At 41.4% G+C, this 21033-nt stretch overlaps 1 protein-coding gene across 2 annotated transcripts in view; it reads left to right on the top strand.

Annotated features, from left to right (window-relative positions):
* CRHR2 (corticotropin releasing hormone receptor 2) overlaps positions 1-20788 on the top strand; it is a gene marked incomplete at its 5' end in the record, with an annotated part of 167879 nt that extends 147091 nt beyond the window's left edge. For both annotated transcript variants that reach the window (XM_082306484.1, XM_082306485.1), the window contains 4 exons: positions 50-135; positions 3436-3571; positions 5326-5367; positions 19650-20788. In XM_082306484.1, coding sequence (XP_082162610.1) covers positions 50-135; positions 3436-3571; positions 5326-5367; positions 19650-19790 — 405 coding nt within the window. In that variant the 3' untranslated portion in view covers positions 19791-20788. The remainder of the gene's footprint in view (positions 1-49; positions 136-3435; positions 3572-5325; positions 5368-19649) is intronic.
* Between the last annotated feature and the right edge of the window lie 245 nt (positions 20789-21033).

Genomic DNA, 21033 nt, shown 5'->3' with positions numbered 1-21033 from the left:
TATTTGACTCACTGGTCTTATTTTTTCCTCTCTCTTCCTTCTTTTCCAGATAAATTTTGTATTTCTGTTTAACATAGTTAGGATTTTAATGACAAAGCTGAGAGCTTCAACCACTTCAGAAACAATACAGTACAGGTAAGTCAGCTGGTGCTTCTTGCTGTTTGTGGTGTTAACAAAGAACTGCCTTGCCTGCCCTGTCCTTGTCCCGTTGTAGTGGTTTAACCTGGCAGGCAGCTGAACACCACACAGCCGTTCGCTTACTCCCCCACACTGGGATGGGGGAGAGAATCGGAAAAAAGGTAGAACTCATGGGTTGAGATAAAGACAATTTAATAGGACAGAAAAGGAAGGGAAAATAATAATAATGATAAAAGACTATACAAAACAAGTGATGCACAGTGCAATTGCTCACCACCCACTGACTGATGCCCAGCCAGTTCCTGAGCAGTGGCCGCGGCCCCCCCGGCCAACTCCCCTGAGTTTTTGTTCAGCATGATGTCGTATGGTATGGAATATCCCTTTGGCCAGTTTAGGTCAGCTGTCCTGGTTGTGTCCCCTCCCAGCTTCTTGTGCACCTTCAACCTACTCGCTGGCAGGGCAGTATGAGAAGCTGAAAAGTCCTTGCACTGCTCAGCAACAACTAAAACACCAGTGTGTTATCAACATTATTCTCATCCTAAATCCAAAACAGAGCACTATACCAGCTACTAGGAAGAAAATTAACTCTATTCCAGCCAAAACCAGGACACCCATCTTTGTCTTTCCAGATGCCACTGTTGATCTCAGAAGGTGTCTTTCTTGCCCCTTGAGCTCATACAGTTAGGTACACAGTATTTATTTTTGCAGGCTAACCATAAAAGCCTGCCTGCATTTTTTCTGTCCACTCCATTTCAGTGTGCAAACAATGCAAACAGCCGAGGTTTACAGGCACAGAGGCATGTACAGTGCTGCAGACACCAGCCTCTTACCTCCTCCAGGCTTGCACATGCCCCAACACACATGCGAAATTTCCCCCTTCCAATGAAACCTGAAGGATTCGATTTCGAGTGAGGATATGAACTTTATCAATTTCTATATGTACACAGGCATATGTGGTATATTATATAAATATATCATAACTCCTTTCACTGATGACTGGACCATTCATTCACCTAATTTGGAGAATCGGTGAAAAACTGTTCAGTCCCTACTAGGTTGCTTCTCTGTCCCAGTCTCTAGCTTTGTAGATGCAGAACAATACAATATCAAGACTTCCCAATAAATCATGTGCATATGCATATTAAGATCCTTGTTCACACTAATATCCTATCAGAGCCAGAAGTAAAAGAAGAACGGACCCTGGGCCAAAACATTCATATCATATCTGTAATCAATAGCAGTATCATTACTGATGATTGCTGTGCACATGCAGGTATTTACAGCAGGGTTTAATGTTCTTTTTAAAGTCTAGGGTATGGGAATGAAGGGCGATTGTGCCCCCTCCCTTCAGCTGGTACCAGCATTAGTGTAACCACTCAATGGGTTGCATCATGGAATCATCCTTAACTAATCATTACCTTTAGATGGGGTGGCTTCTCAGGTGGATCCTGAGCTGGCTGGCTGTGCAACCTCACAAGCACTAGTATGGCAGAAAAGAGAAGACAGGACTGTTTCGCCCAGGGCAGCAGAAGGAAGGTGGCCTGGCCCCTTCTGGCAGCAGTGTGGACTTACATCAGCCTGAAGAGTCCAAAAGTAAATTCTTAGAGATCAGGAGATGCTGACTGCCCTTCCTCTCTAACCATGTGCAGTATCTTGCAAGATGTTTGGAGCATTTTTGGACAGACAGGTCCTCACACTGGGAAACAGCACAGGTTTTGTGGAGTAAGACTGGTCACAATCCTCTAAATAATTTCTAGATAAAATCTCAGTGTATCAAGCTTAGGCTTGAATCTTGATGTCCTCAAATCAGCCTGCTCTTGACTTTGGAAACAGTTTTGCTGCAGTTATGGGGTTTTGTTGTTTTGCTTGAATCCTTCCTTTTACTCCTGTCTGAGGTTTGGGGACAAATGTGAAGTTAATGCGGTGGTCTGATTTCCTTGTTCAGACTCTTCTCTGCACATTTCCTGAGAAACAAAGGGGAAAAATACCCCTTTTCCATTCTCAAACCTCATGCCATAAAACTAAAACTAGCATGAAAGAACCCTGATTCAAATCTCAGTACATTTTTATCCCTTCCGCAGTTTGCAGGGAGCATTAGAGGTATTAGATTCTGAGGCAATCTAAAGTAACTGCCTTCATCCTTGAACAGATGACGGTGATCTTATCCTTGCTACAAGCTCTGTGAGGGAATCTTCTTTTTCACAGCCTAAATAGAAAGCCATATAATTCCAGGAAAGTCTGGGGCAAGCCTTGCTGCTCTAAAGCTGAGTACTCCAAACATTTGTTAAGCAGGTATTAAATGATGTGGCAGCTACTTTGTTAAGACTGTCAATCTATCCTGATACTGGCAATGTTTTTGTGCTCCCCTGCCTGCTTACCTGCCTGTCTTTATCTGCCTCTTACGGCATTATACAGAGATTTATACAGACTTGGCAAAAATGCAATCATCTTCTGTGTTTGTCCAGTATCTAGCACAATGAGTGCTGTTCTGCAGCTGACATCCCAAGGCACTATTACAGCACCAAGGCCAGGTTGGATGGGGCTTTGAGCAACCTGGTCTAGTGGAAGGTGTCTCTGCCCATGGCAGAGGGGTTGGAACCAGGTGATCTTTAAGGTCCTTTCCAACCCAAACCATTCTATGATTCTATGATTCTATGAATAATAAAGATTAGCCCCTAATAATTCTGTTAATAATCACTTATGCTTCATCGTGCACCACCTGCTTGTTTATTATTTATAAGACAGCTCTAAGCAATTGAGTTGGGTGTGCAGAGAGAAAGCATTTACACTCCAGACAGAATCAAAAGATGGGCATAGAGCAGGTCTCATGGGCATAGCATTCCTGCCCTGGTCAGCAGCTAAATTGTACACTTATCACATCACCCTGAGGTGTAAGAAATCCCTCACCAAACCTGCAGAGAATCTCAAGGCTTCAGCCTAATGGAAGCCTCATTGATAGGACAGAAACTGTCTGGAGGAAGAAGAGAGAGAAAGGGAGGGATATAAAAAAGGTTCGCATTTGTCCCGTGGAGTGTGGGGACAAACAGCAGGACATGTCTCAGGCTGTCCTTTTGTTTTCTTCTCACCCTGTTTGACATGTGCAGGTGAGGTGCTGAACTCTCTTAAGGACTGTTCAGCACTGAATTCCCTCTCTAGCTGATGTAGGTACTTCACTTCCCTCTGAATTGCTCTGAGACTCATCCCCTCTCTCCACTAAAGGAGTGATTTGTTTGGATTGGGCCAATCTACAGTGGTTCAGAAGTGTGTTCACTTGTGTTTTCTGTGTCCTGCCCACAGGAAGGCAGTCAAGGCAACGTTAGTTCTTCTGCCTCTGCTAGGCATCACCTATATGCTCTTCTTTGTCAACCCTGGTGAAGATGACATTTCCCAGATCGTCTTCATCTATTTCAACTCCTTCCTGCAGTCTTTTCAGGTAAGACAGCAAGTTTACAGCTGGTATCAGCTACTGCTGAAAGGATCCTCAGTGCTTTTCAGCCATGAAGCTTACGGCAATGAAGTCCATGATAGAAATATTAATTGAAAACAGCTCAGCTTTGTTAATGGGTATGTAATAGATATATAAATATGTCATATGGAGTGGAGATCTCCTCTCAGGTGTGTACGGGAGGGATTCATCTGCCTTAACATTAGCACTATGTTCAGTCTATAGCTACAGCTCCTCACCTGGGCTCCATATAAAGTCAATGGAGAGAGACATGATGTTTCATTCTATCCTAAACTGCCTGAGACAGGATGATGAATCACCTTCCCAAGGTACCTCTCTCTTCACAGAGCACACAGTGAGCTGAGACTTAGACTAGGTGTTGCTAAAACGAAGGGAAACAACTCCTACCTGTCAGGCTCACTTGATTAGGACATTAGCTGGATTGCCCAGCCTCTCACTCCAGCTCTCCTGCAATGGTGCATGCACGTAGCCTGTACCAACGGAGAACTCATACCCTATCTTCTCCCTCCCCTGAATTTAACAGGAGTTCTGCCAGGATGTAAAAGGCAGTGGAACATGAGTAATTGCCCCAGCTTTCTGGATTTGTCACAAAGCCAAAAGTGACTGAAGACCTTGAATGGTATTTAGCCACACATTTCTGCTTAGGTGTGTCCTACAGCTTTACCTGTGCTTAAAGACCTTCTTGAACTAGGGTGGGACTATGTTTGACATTAATGTTTTACCTCTGATATCTGCAGAAACAAGCACTCTGATACCCAGGATATCAATACAAATATACAGCACACATGCTGTCAAGCCAAATCTAGGGTTATGGATTACAAAAGTTTTGAGCTTTGGATTACTGTTTTTACTGATTGCATGTTTAGCTTTGAAACACAGAGCATCCCACCAGAAATGGCACCCAAATATGCAAAATGAAAAATGTCTCTTTTAATCTATGAACAAAGGAACTTTAGCCTTTACCATTGAACCAATCCACATTTTTCATTCCCTAAAATTAATTGTATTTTTTATCTGCTCATGCTCAATGTCTCAAAAACTGCTACACTGCTTATTTTATTGTTAGTGTTATGAAGACATACGTAAGAAAGAAAGCACAAGGAGTCTCTCCTTTATGGTGACAGTAATTACAGTCCATTGCTGAAAGCAAAATGGGTAGGATTCTGCTTGCACGTTTAGAGATGAAAGTGTCATCATGTTGTCATCTGAGCTTCCATTATAGTCATTACAATCTTTGCAGTCATTACAGGGGTCTAGTCACTGCTGTCAATAGATTCCACAGAGCAATTCGGCTCAGACAGATGTAAGCACCCTGATGATACACTTGCCCACATAAGACCATCTAAAGCCATTTGTCACCCCCCGTAAGTGTCTGAGACGTCCGCATATAGCTGGCAGGCATGACATAGCACCTGTGAGGGGTCTGGGCCATTTTGGGGAGGCAGCTGGAAGCTGTAGATATGCTTTAGCACAGCTGAAGTGGCAATCCCCTCTATCAGTGGAAGAGCTGTCTAGGTTCTAGCTCTCATGTCTCACCTGTGAGCTGCAAGACACTTAGTATTTTCTCATGAAGTTGTAGGGTAAAGATTTCATCTGTCTGGAAGTGGATGATCTCAACACAATTATGTTTTTGCTCAGGATGATCCTGGGATAAAGCTCAGTCCCCGATTCTGTGTGTAAAAATACTTACCTAATAATTGACTGCTTTCTATTCTTTCCAGGGTTTCTTTGTGTCAGTATTTTACTGCTTCTTGAATGGTGAGGTAAGTAGTGTCCCCTGCTGTCAGTGTAATTGATTCTCGGGAGGTGGAACTTACTTGAATGCCTGATTATAGGGACATGAGATGTTTTTACATGGGGTCATAGTCCCATCAGTCTGTTGCTCCTGCACAAGTTTCTGTTAATGTGCATCTGAATTTCCCAGCCCTCTTTGTAGGTGTCCTTTGTTCATAAAGCTTTATCAAATTCAGATTATTACCTGGGAAGTCAGGGTAGAGAAAAAGAAGTCTTCTCAGATTATAAAAATTATTGTTCTTCATTTAAGACTTCTTTGAAGTTTCACATTAATTGCAAATACGATTTCTGGGCATACATGAGCATTACTTCTGAGCTGGGCTCTTGTTAAGGGTATGCTGCAGGTGACCCATTTATATAGTGGGATTGCCATGCTGAGTTGAGTGAGTTAGTTTTTCTGTGTGGATATCTGTCTCTGAGTGATCAATACCTGTCACATTCAGAAAAGAGGGTTGGGAACAGGGTCGGTGGTGTTCCTCAGAATTAATTTTAGCTACCGCTACTCAAGCAGGAAATGTTTCACTAATATCCCTCAGTGTTTGACTTACACCCCAAAGTGTGAGAGATTTATATCTTTTCCCATGCTTACCCTGCCAGTGTCTCATTTACCTGCACTTAAGTGTGTCATCTTTGTCCAGTTAAAATTTGGGTCTCTGCAGAGATTAATTCAATGTCTTAATTATTCCTGCTGTATCAACATGTATTTTGTTTCTGCTGCTTCTTAATTTCATTGTGGGCTCCCTGTGTGGCACTATGAGAAAGAATGGGCATGTCTTCTCACCCAGCTGCTCTGCAACATTTTCTATACCTCAGCCAATGAAACACGACTTTTTCTTTTTTTTTTTTTTTCTTTTTTTCATTTCCCTTCTTCCTCATTAATTCTGAGGCGATGTCAACAAGAAGCAACACTGCTTTCTCAGGTTAGGCACATGCTACTTTTATATACTGGCAGCAGAGTGTTCTCTTTCCAACTTCCCTTCAATAAATTCTGACCACTCCATTTGCCTCTTAATAAATAGGGAGGTGAAATCTTCCCCAAAAAGTACAGACACCTCAACTCTGTGACTATGGTTACCTCAAAACCTCGCCATATATCTGAGTTGCTTTGTGACTATACTTTTTTTTTTTTTTGTGAGCTGCTGTGCTGCACCATCTTAAAGACATCAGAAGTCTGGCATGTCCCTTCAGTAGCACTTGTCATATTCATCAGGCTGACACTGTCAATGCAGAAGGAGAATCTTCCATGTAGACAACAGCCTTTTCTGTCTTTTTTTTTCTTCTTTTTTTTTTTTCATTGCTGCCACAGTGAACATCAGGGCCCGGAACCTGGGCCATATGATTTCGTAGTCAGTCAGGACTTTGTATCACCCTAGTGCACACTTCCATTTTGTGCACTTGGGCTAAGACCAGTTGGCTGTTCACACCAGGCTTTCGCGCTTTTGGCTGTTCTGGAATTCTTTCAGCTGTCTTGTAGTGGGAGAAATACCTCCTTCACTACAGCAGTCTGAAGTTCTCTGTCCAAGGCCATGAGCCAACTTCTCATCGCCTGTAACTTAAATGAGTTCAGACATAATCAGGCTTGTTGAAAGGCAGGATGATTCACCTCATGTACATCTTCTATGCCTTGATAACAATCTACTAGCAGAGCTGGAATTATTTCCACAACAGTGATTTTCCCAGCTATGTCACACTACCATTACAGTTTGAATGGGCATTTCTGTAGGAGTCAGTTCAAGGTTAAGACACCCAACTTGAGTGATATCTTGATTCATTTCCCTAAATATAGATATCTAGTGCCGCTTGAGAGGCTATAGAGTATCTGAGGCATCCATGTGGGTCTACCAGATATGATACAGGATCTATAGAAGATTCACACCTTCTGACTGGGAAGTGGGAAGCCAAGTGGGATACAATGGGGCTTCTCAAATGGCACAAGCTCTCTATGCTGTCACTAACTCAAGCCAGTCAATATAATCTTTTTCTCATCAACTTAGCCTACAATAGACACCTCCATTTGCTTACTTGAACAACTCTAGACTTCACTGACAGTATGGACTACCTCTCCACTGACTATAATGCATACCTAGACGCTCCGGTCACTATGTGACATGTAGACACCTACAAACAGCTGAATTTGTGAGGAAAATATTCCCTGTAGCCATATGTTTATGTCTAATGTGCAACTTCTGCTTGACTGGCTAAACCATGGCAACTCCCTAACTACTTCTTTGAGATATAAATCTAAACTCCCCAGATATTGCAGTATTGTCTACTTCAAAACTGTGAAAGGGCTTTGGACTTGTCTAAAGGTACTGTGGGAATTTTTTTGAAGTATCATCAAGGTTTTAAAGGATGGAATTTCCTGCTCAGCTCTAGCTCCAGCTCTGCACAGCTTAGAAACAAGTAGCAAATTCAGCGAATTTTCAGAGCTTTCTAGGTTTGTAATCATATTGTACAGAAAAAAAATTGCATCTTATAGTATACTATTATAAAAGCTCTCCCTTGTGATACTGCCTATCCTCCCTAGATCTCCACATACTCACAAAGCATTCTAAGAAGGCCTTATGTTTCCCAGATCACATCCTGAAGCCCACATCACATTGCAAAAGCTTGCAATAATGCTGTGTTTTGCCTCCTTGTGAAGTGAGAGGCCGGTACAGGCTACATTGCCAACTGAGGCACATATGAAGGTCCTGGTTGTTAGCATAGTGTGTTTTCTTATTGTGAACTTCCATGTCTAAGCAGTGAAAGCCATACTCATTTACTGCTCAGTTAAATTTGCACTACATTGTTTTCCTCAATTATCTGCTATGAAAAAGCCTGTATTTCTTAGTGCATGTGAACAGCATCACATCAGAAGTACAGAAGTACCGAAATATCACTTGCATTCTCCTGACATCAGTTGCTCTCAGAGAGGCATCCTTACTAGAAGTGGTGATGAAGGTAATGCCACCCTATCCACATGAGGTACCAGCACTCTTAGTAAGATCCACAGCAGATTTTGCTCTAAAAGAGGAAAATAGCCTGTAAGTGATAGCCTTTCAGTAGCCTGAAATCTTTATAAATATCACTGAAGCCTTGTTGAATTATTAGCTCTTCAGTGAGGCCGATATTCCTGTCTCTGTGACAGATGGGCTGGTGACTTGCTATCTCAGAAGGTTTTAAATACTTCAGGTTTTCCAGTTATGACAGAGTTGGGTTCTTTAAATGCATGTAATTAATAGTCTTTAACAGGTTATTCATCCCACACAGTGCCAGGCCTGCTCTGAATGATGACACAAGCATAAAGGCTAGAAAATCCATTAATTTAAAGCTTTAATAATGCTATGATCTCAGCTGCATCTCTACCATTTCATATTTGATACAGATGCTACTAGGTACTTACAAACTTCCAATAACTGTCTATAGTAGAGCTCAAACAATATGGATCTCAGATGAAAGTTATCAAAGTTTCTGTCTTTTTGTCCGTGTTCTATCTGTGAAGTTTGGCAAATGAAAGAGAAAAGAGTTTTTTCTCTGTAACATCTTGGAGTCTCCCTTGATTTAAACAAACATGTCCTTATGAGAGTGTTTCTCTTCCTATGAGCTCTTTTACCCCAAATCAGAGGAGTAACACAGCTGTGCTGCTTGAATAGGTCTGATGTTCTAGTGGAGAAGGCAGCGTCTCCAGCACTCTAACTGAAGATGGCACCTTGGTAATAGAAGATATCACCATAAAAGGTCTTGGACCTGATTTTGCAGTGATTTGTTCTGACAGTTCAGCAGTGGGATCACTGAAGGGAAAAAGTGAAGCTATTAAATTGCAGTCCATGCAAAGAATTTCAAATGGGACAAGTTTATTTCCTTATGCTTTGGAGTGGGCATTTGACCTGGGAATACAAACATCTCCCTTTCCCTCATTTCCACAACACACAATCTGTTTCACACAGATCTTGGACTAGCTTTGTTGGCTGCAGTGAGAATTAAGGCAATGGGCCAGGTCTTGAGAGAGTATGTATCATTCAGGCCCCTCTACTGAAGATATGATCCTTCAGATTTTGAATATGAATGTCTTTCCAAGTCAATAAATTATACACAAGTTATTGCAGTGAACCTAAGGAGAAGAAGCAGTTTAGATACAAGGTTGACATTTTTTAATGTTTTATTGCTTCTGAAAAGTTCTGAAGCTGTTTTGAACAAACTCTGTGTGCCATGGATGGGCATGAGAGGCATTGGCACTTGATTCATATTAATTTGTCTAGAGACTTTATGGAAAAAAAAAGTTGTATTTTTTGGACACAGAGAAAATCTATTAGCACTAGAGGGCAAAAATATGCAAATTTCATTTAATCTGAGTGGTAAAGAGCATCTCTGGACTTCCAAGAAAATTGAAGATGAGAGGTTTCTGAGAATTTAAGATGTTATGAAAAATGGCATAATGAAAAATATGTATGCATTTATGTTAAATGCCACTTAAAGAGAATGAATGTAGGTTGTGAACTTCTTTTTCAATGACTGCAAAAATCAAGATGCTCCTCAGAATTTTTTATATCAACTCACAGATAACGAGACTGAATTTAATTTCACATAACACTGGATTTAAAAAAAAAAGATTAAGATGGAGTTTTTTGGAAGGATAGATACAATGGCTTGAAACTGTGCTGAAGAAAATGCATTTCCACAAAACTCCTGTTGGACAATTTTTATTGCACTTCACTAAAAAATCTTTAGTTTTTAGTTGATGAAATTTATTCTACCTAAATCAGCTTGTTTATAACAAGGTAATAATGTTTAATCAGGGATATGCTTTCATGATATATCTCATCCTTATGTAAGTTTGGATGAGAGTATAGATCCATAGAAACCACTAAATCATCCCTTCAGCCTCTGTAGTACAAGCTGATGAGTTCAATCCAGTAACTGAGCTTGATAGCCTGTGTTTAATTAAAGCCTGTCTTTCAAAAGGGTATCAAAGAGGTACATGGTACCTCTGATTTTTCTGACAATGATCGTGAGAACTGAATGTCAGATAAAAACATCACTATCCTATCCAGGTCACAGCCAGACCTGAAACTGAAAAAAGGCTCAGTGAAGGTTATAGTCTTTAGACATATGTAGAGTAGCCTTATAATTGTTTGCACGATATGAAAGCCAGGAAAAAATATTCATTATAGTTTCAGTACCAAAAGAGGCTCACTGTTATTAGACCAATGAAGACAGTTGTCACCTTTGGTTTTTCATAGGAGAGCATCAAGGGAAGACAACAGAAGGCAGTAGTGACACTCACTAGCACTATAATCACTCTTTGTTGATCTCTGGGCTCACAGCTCACTTAGGCGTTCTTCATACTTTTGTCTCAAAGGTCTTCTTTTAGTTCTTTACTAGACACCTTCTGGTCACAGGCAGATGGGTACAGCATTCCCAGCATTTCTGTTCTCTCTTTGACTGATTCCAGATAAAGTATCTTTAAAGGAAAATGGAACTTCCCTCTAGTTCCCTTTCTAGTGTGGTATCTACCTTCTCAGCCAGACCTCCTTGATAGTAATGTTTTTCCCCTGAGAGAAAAGAAAGTATTTCACAGAGGGAAAGAGTGTATTTATAGTGTTTCATATTCCAAATATATCTTTCTGTACGGTTGTGTTAGCTTTGGTCTTATGGCTGCTGTTTGTTGGAGTCTGGAGGGGAGGAGGTCAGTTCTCAGATGCTGCAGCATCTCCCAGAGAAGGAAATTAAATATTTCCAGCCAGCCACTGGTAAACCTCCAGAGGAATGAGAACTTCACTGATAGGCCTGGCTCCACTCTTGCTACCTCAACAAAGGCATGATGTAAACAAGAGGGTAATGGGGGAAGGATCCTTGCCTCCAGAGAACACTTATCCATGTTATTAGGTGCTTCATGTCATTTCCAATAACCACCAGTGCTGATCCCTCAGAGAGTTCTGTGATCCTTGGAAACCCTACCAGCCATAATGGGAGATAATAACACAGCTGTACCACAACAGGTTGCTTGTGAATGAAGGTGATGGTGTGTGAGACTGACCCAAATTTATAAAGTGATAGTGTTTGATGAAGGGCTAGGCAGAGAAGGGCAGTCTCCACTATCAAACTGAATGAAGGAAACAAAGGAAATCCTAATTAAACATGGTGGAAAAAAAATCATAGTGGGGGTGTTTAAGCAGTAGAAGAGAGGCCCAGAGGTGTTTTGAAATCTCTGCCCTTGGATGTATTCAAAATGACTGGGTAAGACCCTGATGTAATTTCAAAACTGGATATAATTTCTATGCTGGACTTCCTTTGATCATGGCATTGGACCAGAGGCCTTCTGAGGCCCCTTCCAACCTTAATTGTTCTATAATTCATGAATCCTATGTCCATAATAAGGTGGCTGTCCTTGATTTCTAACCATGCTCTGAAGGGATACATAACTAGCAAGGCCTGTGTCAGAAATCGTCCTGCAAAGCATGAATTCTCAGCTCAAGCAGGCATCAGATTCTAGTATTATCTGGTCAATATCGATAATCAGCTATGAATTAACATTTAAATGGAAAGCAATTAGCTGACTTAGAGAGAAACCATAACCAGAGAGGAATAGAACAGGGTACTTCTTCGTTAGATGGCACTGTAAATTATTCTCACAACAAGGTGCAAGGCAAGGATAAATATGTTCAATTTTTTTGTGTGTTGACCCTTTACACAGGGACCATCTGTCTCTCAAAATCTATTAAGCTCAAAGTGGCTTACTTTGATCTGATCATCTTGGGAGGCTATTCACTATAATTGCCAGCTATGAATCACCACCTAAATGGTTAGTCATCCACCTGCCCATCAATCTAAGCAGACTTCACATTAATCATTCTGAACCCAAAGGACATGCATTAAGCGTTCCTTCAAATCACTGAATAAATATGAATATGGGGGTGGACTAGAGGGCTAAAGTTTAATTCCACCTCCCACAATGATTGCTTTCCGAGCAAAGGTTTCCAACAGTGTATGAGTACTACTTCTAAATGCTCCTGGGGGTGCTTGGTCAATATAGAGTCAACTGAAGGGATCAAACCTTCCCTTTGGGACCACCAGGCAGCAGTTCATTACAGGACTGCAGTCTCCTCTCAGTACCCATCTCCCACACCCAGGTGTATTCTGGTAGAAAGTCACCTTCATTGCTGTGACTCCAGTAGGTCTCTTCAGACTGGGGTCCTGCCAGAAAGAGAAAAATGAGGAGAAGTCCAGACAAGGTGAAAGGCAGCAACCGGTCTGAGGGTCCTTCCCCACCTCATCTTCCTTTTCACTGCACCACTGCTGTTGTGAGTGTGCCTCCAGAGCACTCCACAACACCACCACAGAAGCTTGGGGTGGGCTGATTGCATTCACGGCCTCCCTCTCTAGTGGCTAGTTCTGGTCATTTGTGGCCCAGAAGAAGGGAGCAGCATTTGTTTCCACCCCAAAATGTGTGGCAAATCTTTACAATTAGAACTGTTCTAGCTTCTCAAACAATTATATATGATAACAAAATTACATTATTGTCATCTTAGAAATAAAACTTCAACATCCCAGTCTGGCAGGGGCTGCAAAACTATCCACCTGGTACTGGGTTGTATGGAATTGATGCCAAAGGCTCTGGCAAAAAAAATGAATTGCAGACTAGTTAAGCAGGGTAATTTTTTTAGGGAGAAAAAGAAACTTAACAATGTTACGTGAAATAGTGGTGTGATGTACGCTATTTGGGAAAAAAAAAAGGTCCACCTGAGCTTCATTTTTGTAAGATTACAGGATTTATTGCCATGTTCCCTTTGAGCCTTGCAGATTGTTTTGACTACATCCCTTCCCTGCCTTAGGAGGATTGAACACTGGTAATGGCATCTTTATAGAGATGATTGGTTCAATTTTTTGTCTAATGATAACATGGCCATCTTTGGCCTGAGAGTTTAGCTCTACTGGGAGCCTTGTAAAGCCATACCAATAGGGTGAGAGGTGCCTGGAGGACATAGGTGTAGTTGCTCAGTGATACACTTTATTTACAGAAAATAGATAAAGGCTCACTCCTGTCTCTGAGAACATTAGCAGATGATCATTCCTCACCTGCAGATCCCCAGGTCTGTCTGTCCAGTGTGCTCTGTGTTTAGGCCGTTCTTTGCTTCCATTCAGGACTGCACTTAATCCTTCCAAGGATCTGGAGAGGCTTGGCCCATAGGCTTCTTCATAGCATTTACTATTAAATCCAGCATTTACCGATCCTCCTCCCCTGAGGTACACCCTAACCCTTTGGAAAACTTTCAAGGTATCATGTAAGTAAGGTACCACCTTTAGTTTAAGTTCTATTATGTAATGGATAGGATTTATTCCCTTACCATTAGACATCTAATACACACACATGTGCAGTTGAGCTGATCACCCTCAACTCCCTTCATAGTCAATGATTCACACAAATGAATGTAGAATTCATCTGACCTATTTTAGTTGTCTCTTCTTGATGAATTGTTGCCAATACCTTATGGCCTTTCCTATGTCTCTGCTGGATACAGAGAGAGGCCAGCGCTTCAAAAACTTCATGGAAGTGGATTACAGAGTCAGACACAGTGAGACCAGTGTCTTGAAATTTAAGTCTGCATAGCCAGTTCCCTTTTTCTGATCTGGACATTGCTTCAAAGTCCCTCTTGCTCATCTGTAGCTTACAATAAAATTGAATAAATCATCATCAACTTTTCCACAATTTGCACCGCCATTCATAACCAAAGATGTTTAAAGTCCAAAGTTATTCTCCAGTTGCCTCCAACTGCAGCACAAGGATCTGAAACATGGCACAAAGGTGCTTAAGTGTAGATGGAACTAGATGAATTCATCACTGAAACCTATTTTCATAGAGCAAAAATCAGTCTGTTTGAAAGGCCATTGAGATCTATATAAACCGTTTTCATTTATTTCATTTGTCTTTGGGTCAGGTTTTCTGGGAGCAAAAAGTTGCATATGAGCAAAGCAAGAACTTAATTAGGGTTATGTAATCACAGACTATGGAACACCATGATTATTCTATAGTCGGAGAGTACCTGTTGTCCCTCTGCCCCTCACTTGTTGACACTTTCATGTGAGAGGTGTTCTCTGGGGACAGAGGATGGCAGCATTCCAGCTTCCATTACCATTACAGCTCATTTAATCCTACTCTTCTTATCAGACCTTTCCTTTTTACCTACATCACTACTATTATATTTTAGTATTACGTCAAGAAGCCCCAAGCAAATGGGCCCCTTTGTTCTAAGCAGTGTGTAAATGGATCAAGCTTTCTTCCTCTCTGCTAATAAGACATGACATTTCTTCCAAAACACGATTTTTAATGTCGCTAAAGGCTCTTTCTTCATCTCATTTCTAATTGATGGCTGAAAGAAATTAGCCAGCAGCCACTGTCTAGCATAAGTAATAGCAATACAAAGTTGATCTCTATTTTATCAAAAGCAAACCTTGCATGCATGTTTTCATCCTTCTCTCCATCTCTTTCGTTCTTTTTGTTGTTCTTCTTCTTCTGAGGAGGAGGGGTTTTTAACAATCTTTATGAACAGATGTGGGTTTTAGTGATTTTCGGATGTGATCTGAAAGTTTGAGAACTCCTCGGTTAGGTGATCCAATCAGGAAAGAAAAACTATCAGCCACTGACTGACTCCATCCCATCACCTGAATTCTTTCTCTTGACTGTCCTAAAGCAATCCTGCTGAGAGCAGTGCCCACACACTGTAGGCACAAATATGTCGGTAAATCTGATTTGACCACATGTTCAGAAACCGTGATTATTCACAGTACGCAAAGTGCAAAGAGCTGAAAAGGGTAATTCTGAGAGAGTAACTGCAAGAAAAAGACAGACCAAGGGTCAACACAAAGAAGTGAGCTCTCTGCTCAGCAGCACGGATTAATGTTGTCATCTCAAGCAACTAAAGTTACATAGAAGTGAAGCTGATAATTTCTATTCCCACGACTCTTTGTTAAGCTTTAACCACTGATGATAGCCTGTAGGCATCTTTGGGCTATTACAGGCAAGTGCTGTTAATGTCAGGTCATAGATGTGCTAACGCTGACTCTAGGACACTCACTGACTCTACAAATGCTTAATGGATCGAGGCAGTTGCTCTCGTGGAGATTAACAACAAGGTTTGAAGTTGCTATTTTGCTTTATCTTTTTCTATTACTTTTCCGCTGTGTAATAGCTTTTTTGGTGTCTTTTTTAACATGTTATTATAGCAGTCACAGCCAGTTTTCTTTTTTCTTTTCTGACCTGAAGTTGAGCTAGAATTTTGTTCCTGAGTTCAATTGTAAGAGATAAATTTGAACTTAACCTTTTTCTGCTTGCGCCCTGATCACATCCTAATTGCAGTGAATTATTCTGTCATTAAGAAATGCTGTGCACTCACCCCTGTAAGTGCAGAGTCTATTTCCATGTGCCCAGTCCATTAAGAATGGCTCCAACCATACAAGAAGACAGCATTTTTGTTACTACTTTTTATCCTTTCTCAAAGCTTGTAAGCAAACGATATCATAAAAGCCATTCAGACAACTGCTTGTTTAGACTCACGTCTTTATCTCCAGGTGACTCTTTTTGACTTGATTGGTTTGAAGCACAAATGATAAATCTAATCTGGCTTCACTGGCTGAGTAAGTATCTGTTCACACAAGTTGCTCAGAAACACAAAAAGCCCACCAGGTGACTCCCCCTTTTCATGACCCAATGAAATTCTGCTGTAGGAGTACCTGGGATACTTGAATTCACAGGACTGCCAGTCTGCTATTAACGTCCTTAGCATGACTGTGCTGTACACAGAGATTTATTCTCTGCTTTTGCACCAGAGATGAAGAAATTCACCTCTGAAGGACTTAAGTGGCTCACGGGCTCCCTGTACAAGGGTGAATTTCGCTCCAGCAAAAAGGGGAAAAACTTTTTCTAATAATATCTCAGCATTTGGTGACATCTGGGGAGAAATGAGCATTCAAGAGGCAACATCCTGCTGCAGGTCAAATCCCATGTTCTTCATGGGACAATTTCCCATGACAATGGTTACCCTTCTGACACTTTACATGTTACTTATACCATTTGCCTTAGGTGCCCAACATTTAGCTAAGCTGGTTTTGTACTCAGAGGAGCAAGATGGAGCAAGGACTTATTCATTCCACATATCTAAGTCACCTCCTTACGGAATTGTCTCACTTTCTGCATTGTCTATATTGAAAGCGTAAATAATTGGCCAAGACTAGGTATCAAGTTTTCAGATGAGATGCATTCCCCCTTCTGTGTACTCTGGCACAAATATTTGCCTTTGGGTGTATATTATATGCACCCTTAAATCCAGAATCATAATTAAGTATCCCTCAGCCACTCCACGTAGAACCATGATAGCGTTGCAAAGAGTGGGCATCCAGGAGAGTGCAACACCATAATACATCTTCTTTCCACCGTTTCTCATGTTTTCACAGAAGAGTTCAGTGAACCAATGAGGCCAGTTTGATGAGACAGTGAAAGTCAGCAGACCAGGCTAGCTTCTACTGTAGTAGCATAGAGCTGAGTCAGCCCATCCCGCCTCTGGCTATCTCGTATAACTATCTTATTTAATTCATTTTGTAAACTGACCAAACCCCATCTTGAAACCAGGGAAAGCATTTTGTACCTACTACTTCATAACGAGAGGCTCTTCCAGAAATCCCCTGCACTGTTGTTTAACCACATTATTCTCATTCTCGCTGCAAATTCATTCATGATGATCATGCTCCTCCTGGCAGTGCTTTTAACTTTAATTCTTCTTTCATTGGATGTTCACTCTTCCCCTTTTCCACGCAAGCAGTCCTGTCCCTTCATAGCCTTTATTTTTCTAGGGTCTGTTCCACCTATTAAGTGTAAAACCTATTATTTTATATTGAGACATACCATTGATTCAAAATCAAAAGAAAGAAACCCAGTGGGGCACTCTTCTCACCTTACTATAAACATCTGCATCTACTTGTTTTAAGTGTCAGATCAAACAGCAGAGATCACACACAGTCAAGAAAACAACCAAAGAAAGAGATCCTCAGGTCTGTTTTGCCCAATCTGCACCTTCTGGAAGGGCTCTGATAGAAAAGCCAGATTTCGAGCTTCAGGACTCCCCTGACAAGGCACCAAAGAGGGCAATTGCAAAACTGTTTTTCAAGCTGATATTCACAAACCTGAAATGGTGCGTATTTCATGGACAAAGCTGGTGATGAGAAGGGATTGTTAGGCAGCAGACCACAACAGTGCAGAGTTTCTAAGTAATAGTGCTACAGACTATGGGTCTGTCAAAGTCCCTGAAGGCCCACCAAGAAATGGGGTGGGCCCACTATTGAAACCATCTAAGAGAAGGAGTGCAGATCCCACTTTCCCATATCCTCCTTATGAACTGTTGTATGTTTTAACTATCAGGCCATCATTCCTGTTCATCTAGGACACCTGATACTGACAGTGTGTGGTTTGGGTGGGAAATACCCCTGCTGCTACAGCTTGTCAGCTCATTTGAGCACCTGTTAGTGTGTTGGAGCTGGACTGAAGTGGGGTTGGGGAGTGTGTGTTCCTCATGTTTTGAGTATACTTCACACTGCACCTGAAGACAGGCCCCAAGTTTTAAAAGAAATGGAGAAAAGCAGTGGCTGTGCACCTTTGGACAATTTGTTTCAACACCATCTTCCCTGCAATCCCAGTGGTGATTATAGATACACCCAGGATGGCTTTGATCTACCTCAGGTGCTGATAGCTGAGAAGCTGTGTCAGCATGGGTTTCACACAGGCTGTGCAAGCTCATCCCAGGCCTTGTACAGTTGCCATGGTAGCTGATCCGTGTTGAGGTCTACTCTACAACAACATCACTGCTATTAATACCCAAGCTTTAGACTGCCAGTGGTAAAATGGGGATAAGAGCACTCCTTTACTTTTGAGGGATGCAGTGAAGATAAATGCATTAAAGATTGAAAAACATTCAGGATAAGATATCAATATTGTCTAAAGTTAGCTAAATTTATAATCCAGACATCTAAAGAAGAGCTAATTGTCTAGACTCACTTTATAACTGATGAAAGGATATAAGTATTTTTCATCTGACCACAGTATCTGGACTACTTTGGACATCTGCTTTAGGAGGACATGAATCATACCCTTTGACCATACTGATTGGTTCTCTCTTGGTCAGGAAGAGAACTATGGGTCAGTAGCTGAGGTGTAATGTCTATGTTATATTATTTATAACCCCACCTTCTAAGCAAATGTGGTTTTTGGCAAAGGATGCCCTGGCTTGATATAGGGGTTGTATGTAAAAATGCACTTTTTTCAATGTTGACTGGATTTCAGGTTGGCAGCAGAATGTCAACATCCTTTCCAAGTGTCATGAGTACACTTACCCATTGACTGTCCAAGAAGCTGTGCCCAGATTCATCTCACCTGATTTTATAGGCTTACCTAGCTGCCTAGGCTAGGGATCTGAATTGCTCTCGTCTCTACAGTAAGCAGAGATCAACAAGATTATCCAGAAATTGGTCTAAATGTTTCATTTCAGCTTCTGACTTTGAGTCTTCTATGCCAATGATTTGGCAGGAATTGATTACAGTCTATGTTAGGAGTATCTCAAGCTTTCCCTCCCATTGTGTTTGAGGCGAGGTTTCCTATCACCTGTCTTTCTATTGCTTATGTACGTTAATTTGAGCTAGAACTCCTGGGCTCTCTCTTTGGTTCATGCAACAAAATATACACTTAAAGTTCAAGATCCATCTGGCCTGTTTGTAAGCATCTGCTTAAGGATGGCCTTCTGTTGACTGTAGAGTAGCTCTCCACTGCCTATACAAGATGCTCACAGGGATTAGGTCAGGTGTATCTGTGTTGTAGACACCAATGTTTAGTTAGATGATCTGTGATTCCCCTTCATATACAAGGGAAGCAGAGGTAACTACAGGCCCTGTGATAGGTCTCTCTAAGACCTCCACCAGGTGCATGCATCTTGAGAGCTTGATTCAATTGCATAAGCTTAGGCATTTATTGCCATTTGAAATGCTCTGGGGTATTTAAGAAAACAGATGTGAGACATGAGATATGTGAAACCCATGCTTTTCCCAGAGTGCACTACCCAGGAGAATATCAAGTGAAGTAGATGCCTATGTTTAGGCAGCTGAATCAACCCTTGCGTGCTTCACTGGCTTGACACATATCATCATTTGTCTCAGAGCTGTCTAGTGTCCCTTTACAGAGGACACCTGAATATTCCAAGTGTTCATGTTCTTTCCTTTTTTTTTTCACCAGGTCCGTTCTGCTGCCAGGAAAAGATGGCACCGCTGGCAAGACCATCACTCCCTCCGAGTGCGTGTGGCACGTGCCATGTCTATCCCCACCTCTCCGACACGAATCAGCTTCCACAGCATCAAACAGACCGCAGCCGTGTGATGTGCCCCACACATACACGCACCACCTGGTGGCCTTCAGGGTTCTTCTTTCTTCACTCTCCCCAAGCCCCTTTCTTCAAACTTTCTTCCTTTATTCTGCACTGCTCTCTTTAGCAATGAGGTGCCCATCAGATTTTTGTGGACTCTCATCTCCCATATTCGTGATGCTGCTTTAAGGCAACCAGGCGAAAGCCTCTTGGAGTAGGTGGTGGCGAAATAGATTCAAAGAAGAAAGAGATTCAACACTGACTGCACCTTGTGGAAGTTCACAATACAAAGTCTAAAACAGCACACTGGCAGGAACAATCAATTTTTTTTCTCCTTTCTTCTTTTTGTTTTTACCTTCTGTATTGTGGTGAACAAAGACTATTTTTAACATACTGCCCATCTCCCCCTGTACATTGATTCCCAATGATTTCAATAGTTTGGTGTATAGATAGCCCATCTCTTTCTTGTTTCTTTGTAAAAATTTCTTCTCTGCAGAACTGTCATTTGAGAACATGTGGCAGCACGAAAAAGAGCATCTGAAAGGTGGTGTGAAAAATCCAAATTTATCTACCTTCCCCATTTCTCCCTTTGATAGACTGGGAGTTGGCCAGGGCATCGCTGGACTGTTTAACACAGGGCATTTTGCTTTGCAAGAACCATGCCCTGTTCATACACAAAATTTTGAAAAGGACAGCAATATCTCTAGATAGCTCTATAAAATGTCCGTATTCCTCTTAGCCCTGCGCTTTCGACACAATGTAAGTAGCCTTTGGAAAGTCTTTGGTTTTTTTCAACTACGAGGATTGGGGTGGGAAAAGGATAACAGAACATGTTTTCGGGGTTTAAAACACATAAAAGGGAAGCACTGTAAAAATAATAATGGGAAGAGGGTGTTTGTATTATGAAGATAGTGCTACGTGCTGCACAAAGACTATCTATTAAGCATTTTGAACTAGAGCGGATGTATCTACTAGGCTTTTTATGTGATGTTCAAAAATACTGTATATTTTCAATAATAAACACTACTCTGGGTTGGTTTCAATAAAACCAGGCATCATTTTCTTTGCTCTGGAAAGGAAGAGGACACCTATCTTGAGAGGGTTTTTGCGTCTAAGATCAGGGAAAGAAATCCTGTTAGATAATGAGCCAATAAGAAGAACAACCTCATGATAAAACCTGAGCGAGAGGGCATTTAAATGCAAGATGAATTGTCTCCCTTCTCAGCTCATGATGTTACACTGGATTCCTGTCCCTCT

The sequence above is a fragment of the Platalea leucorodia genome (genome assembly GCF_965183815.1).
Source record: "Platalea leucorodia genome assembly, chromosome: 1".
NCBI classification, from domain to species: domain Eukaryota; kingdom Metazoa; phylum Chordata; class Aves; order Pelecaniformes; family Threskiornithidae; genus Platalea; species Platalea leucorodia.
The sequence above is the reverse complement of the archived record's forward strand: the minus strand, read 5'-3'. Positions and strand labels throughout refer to the sequence as shown.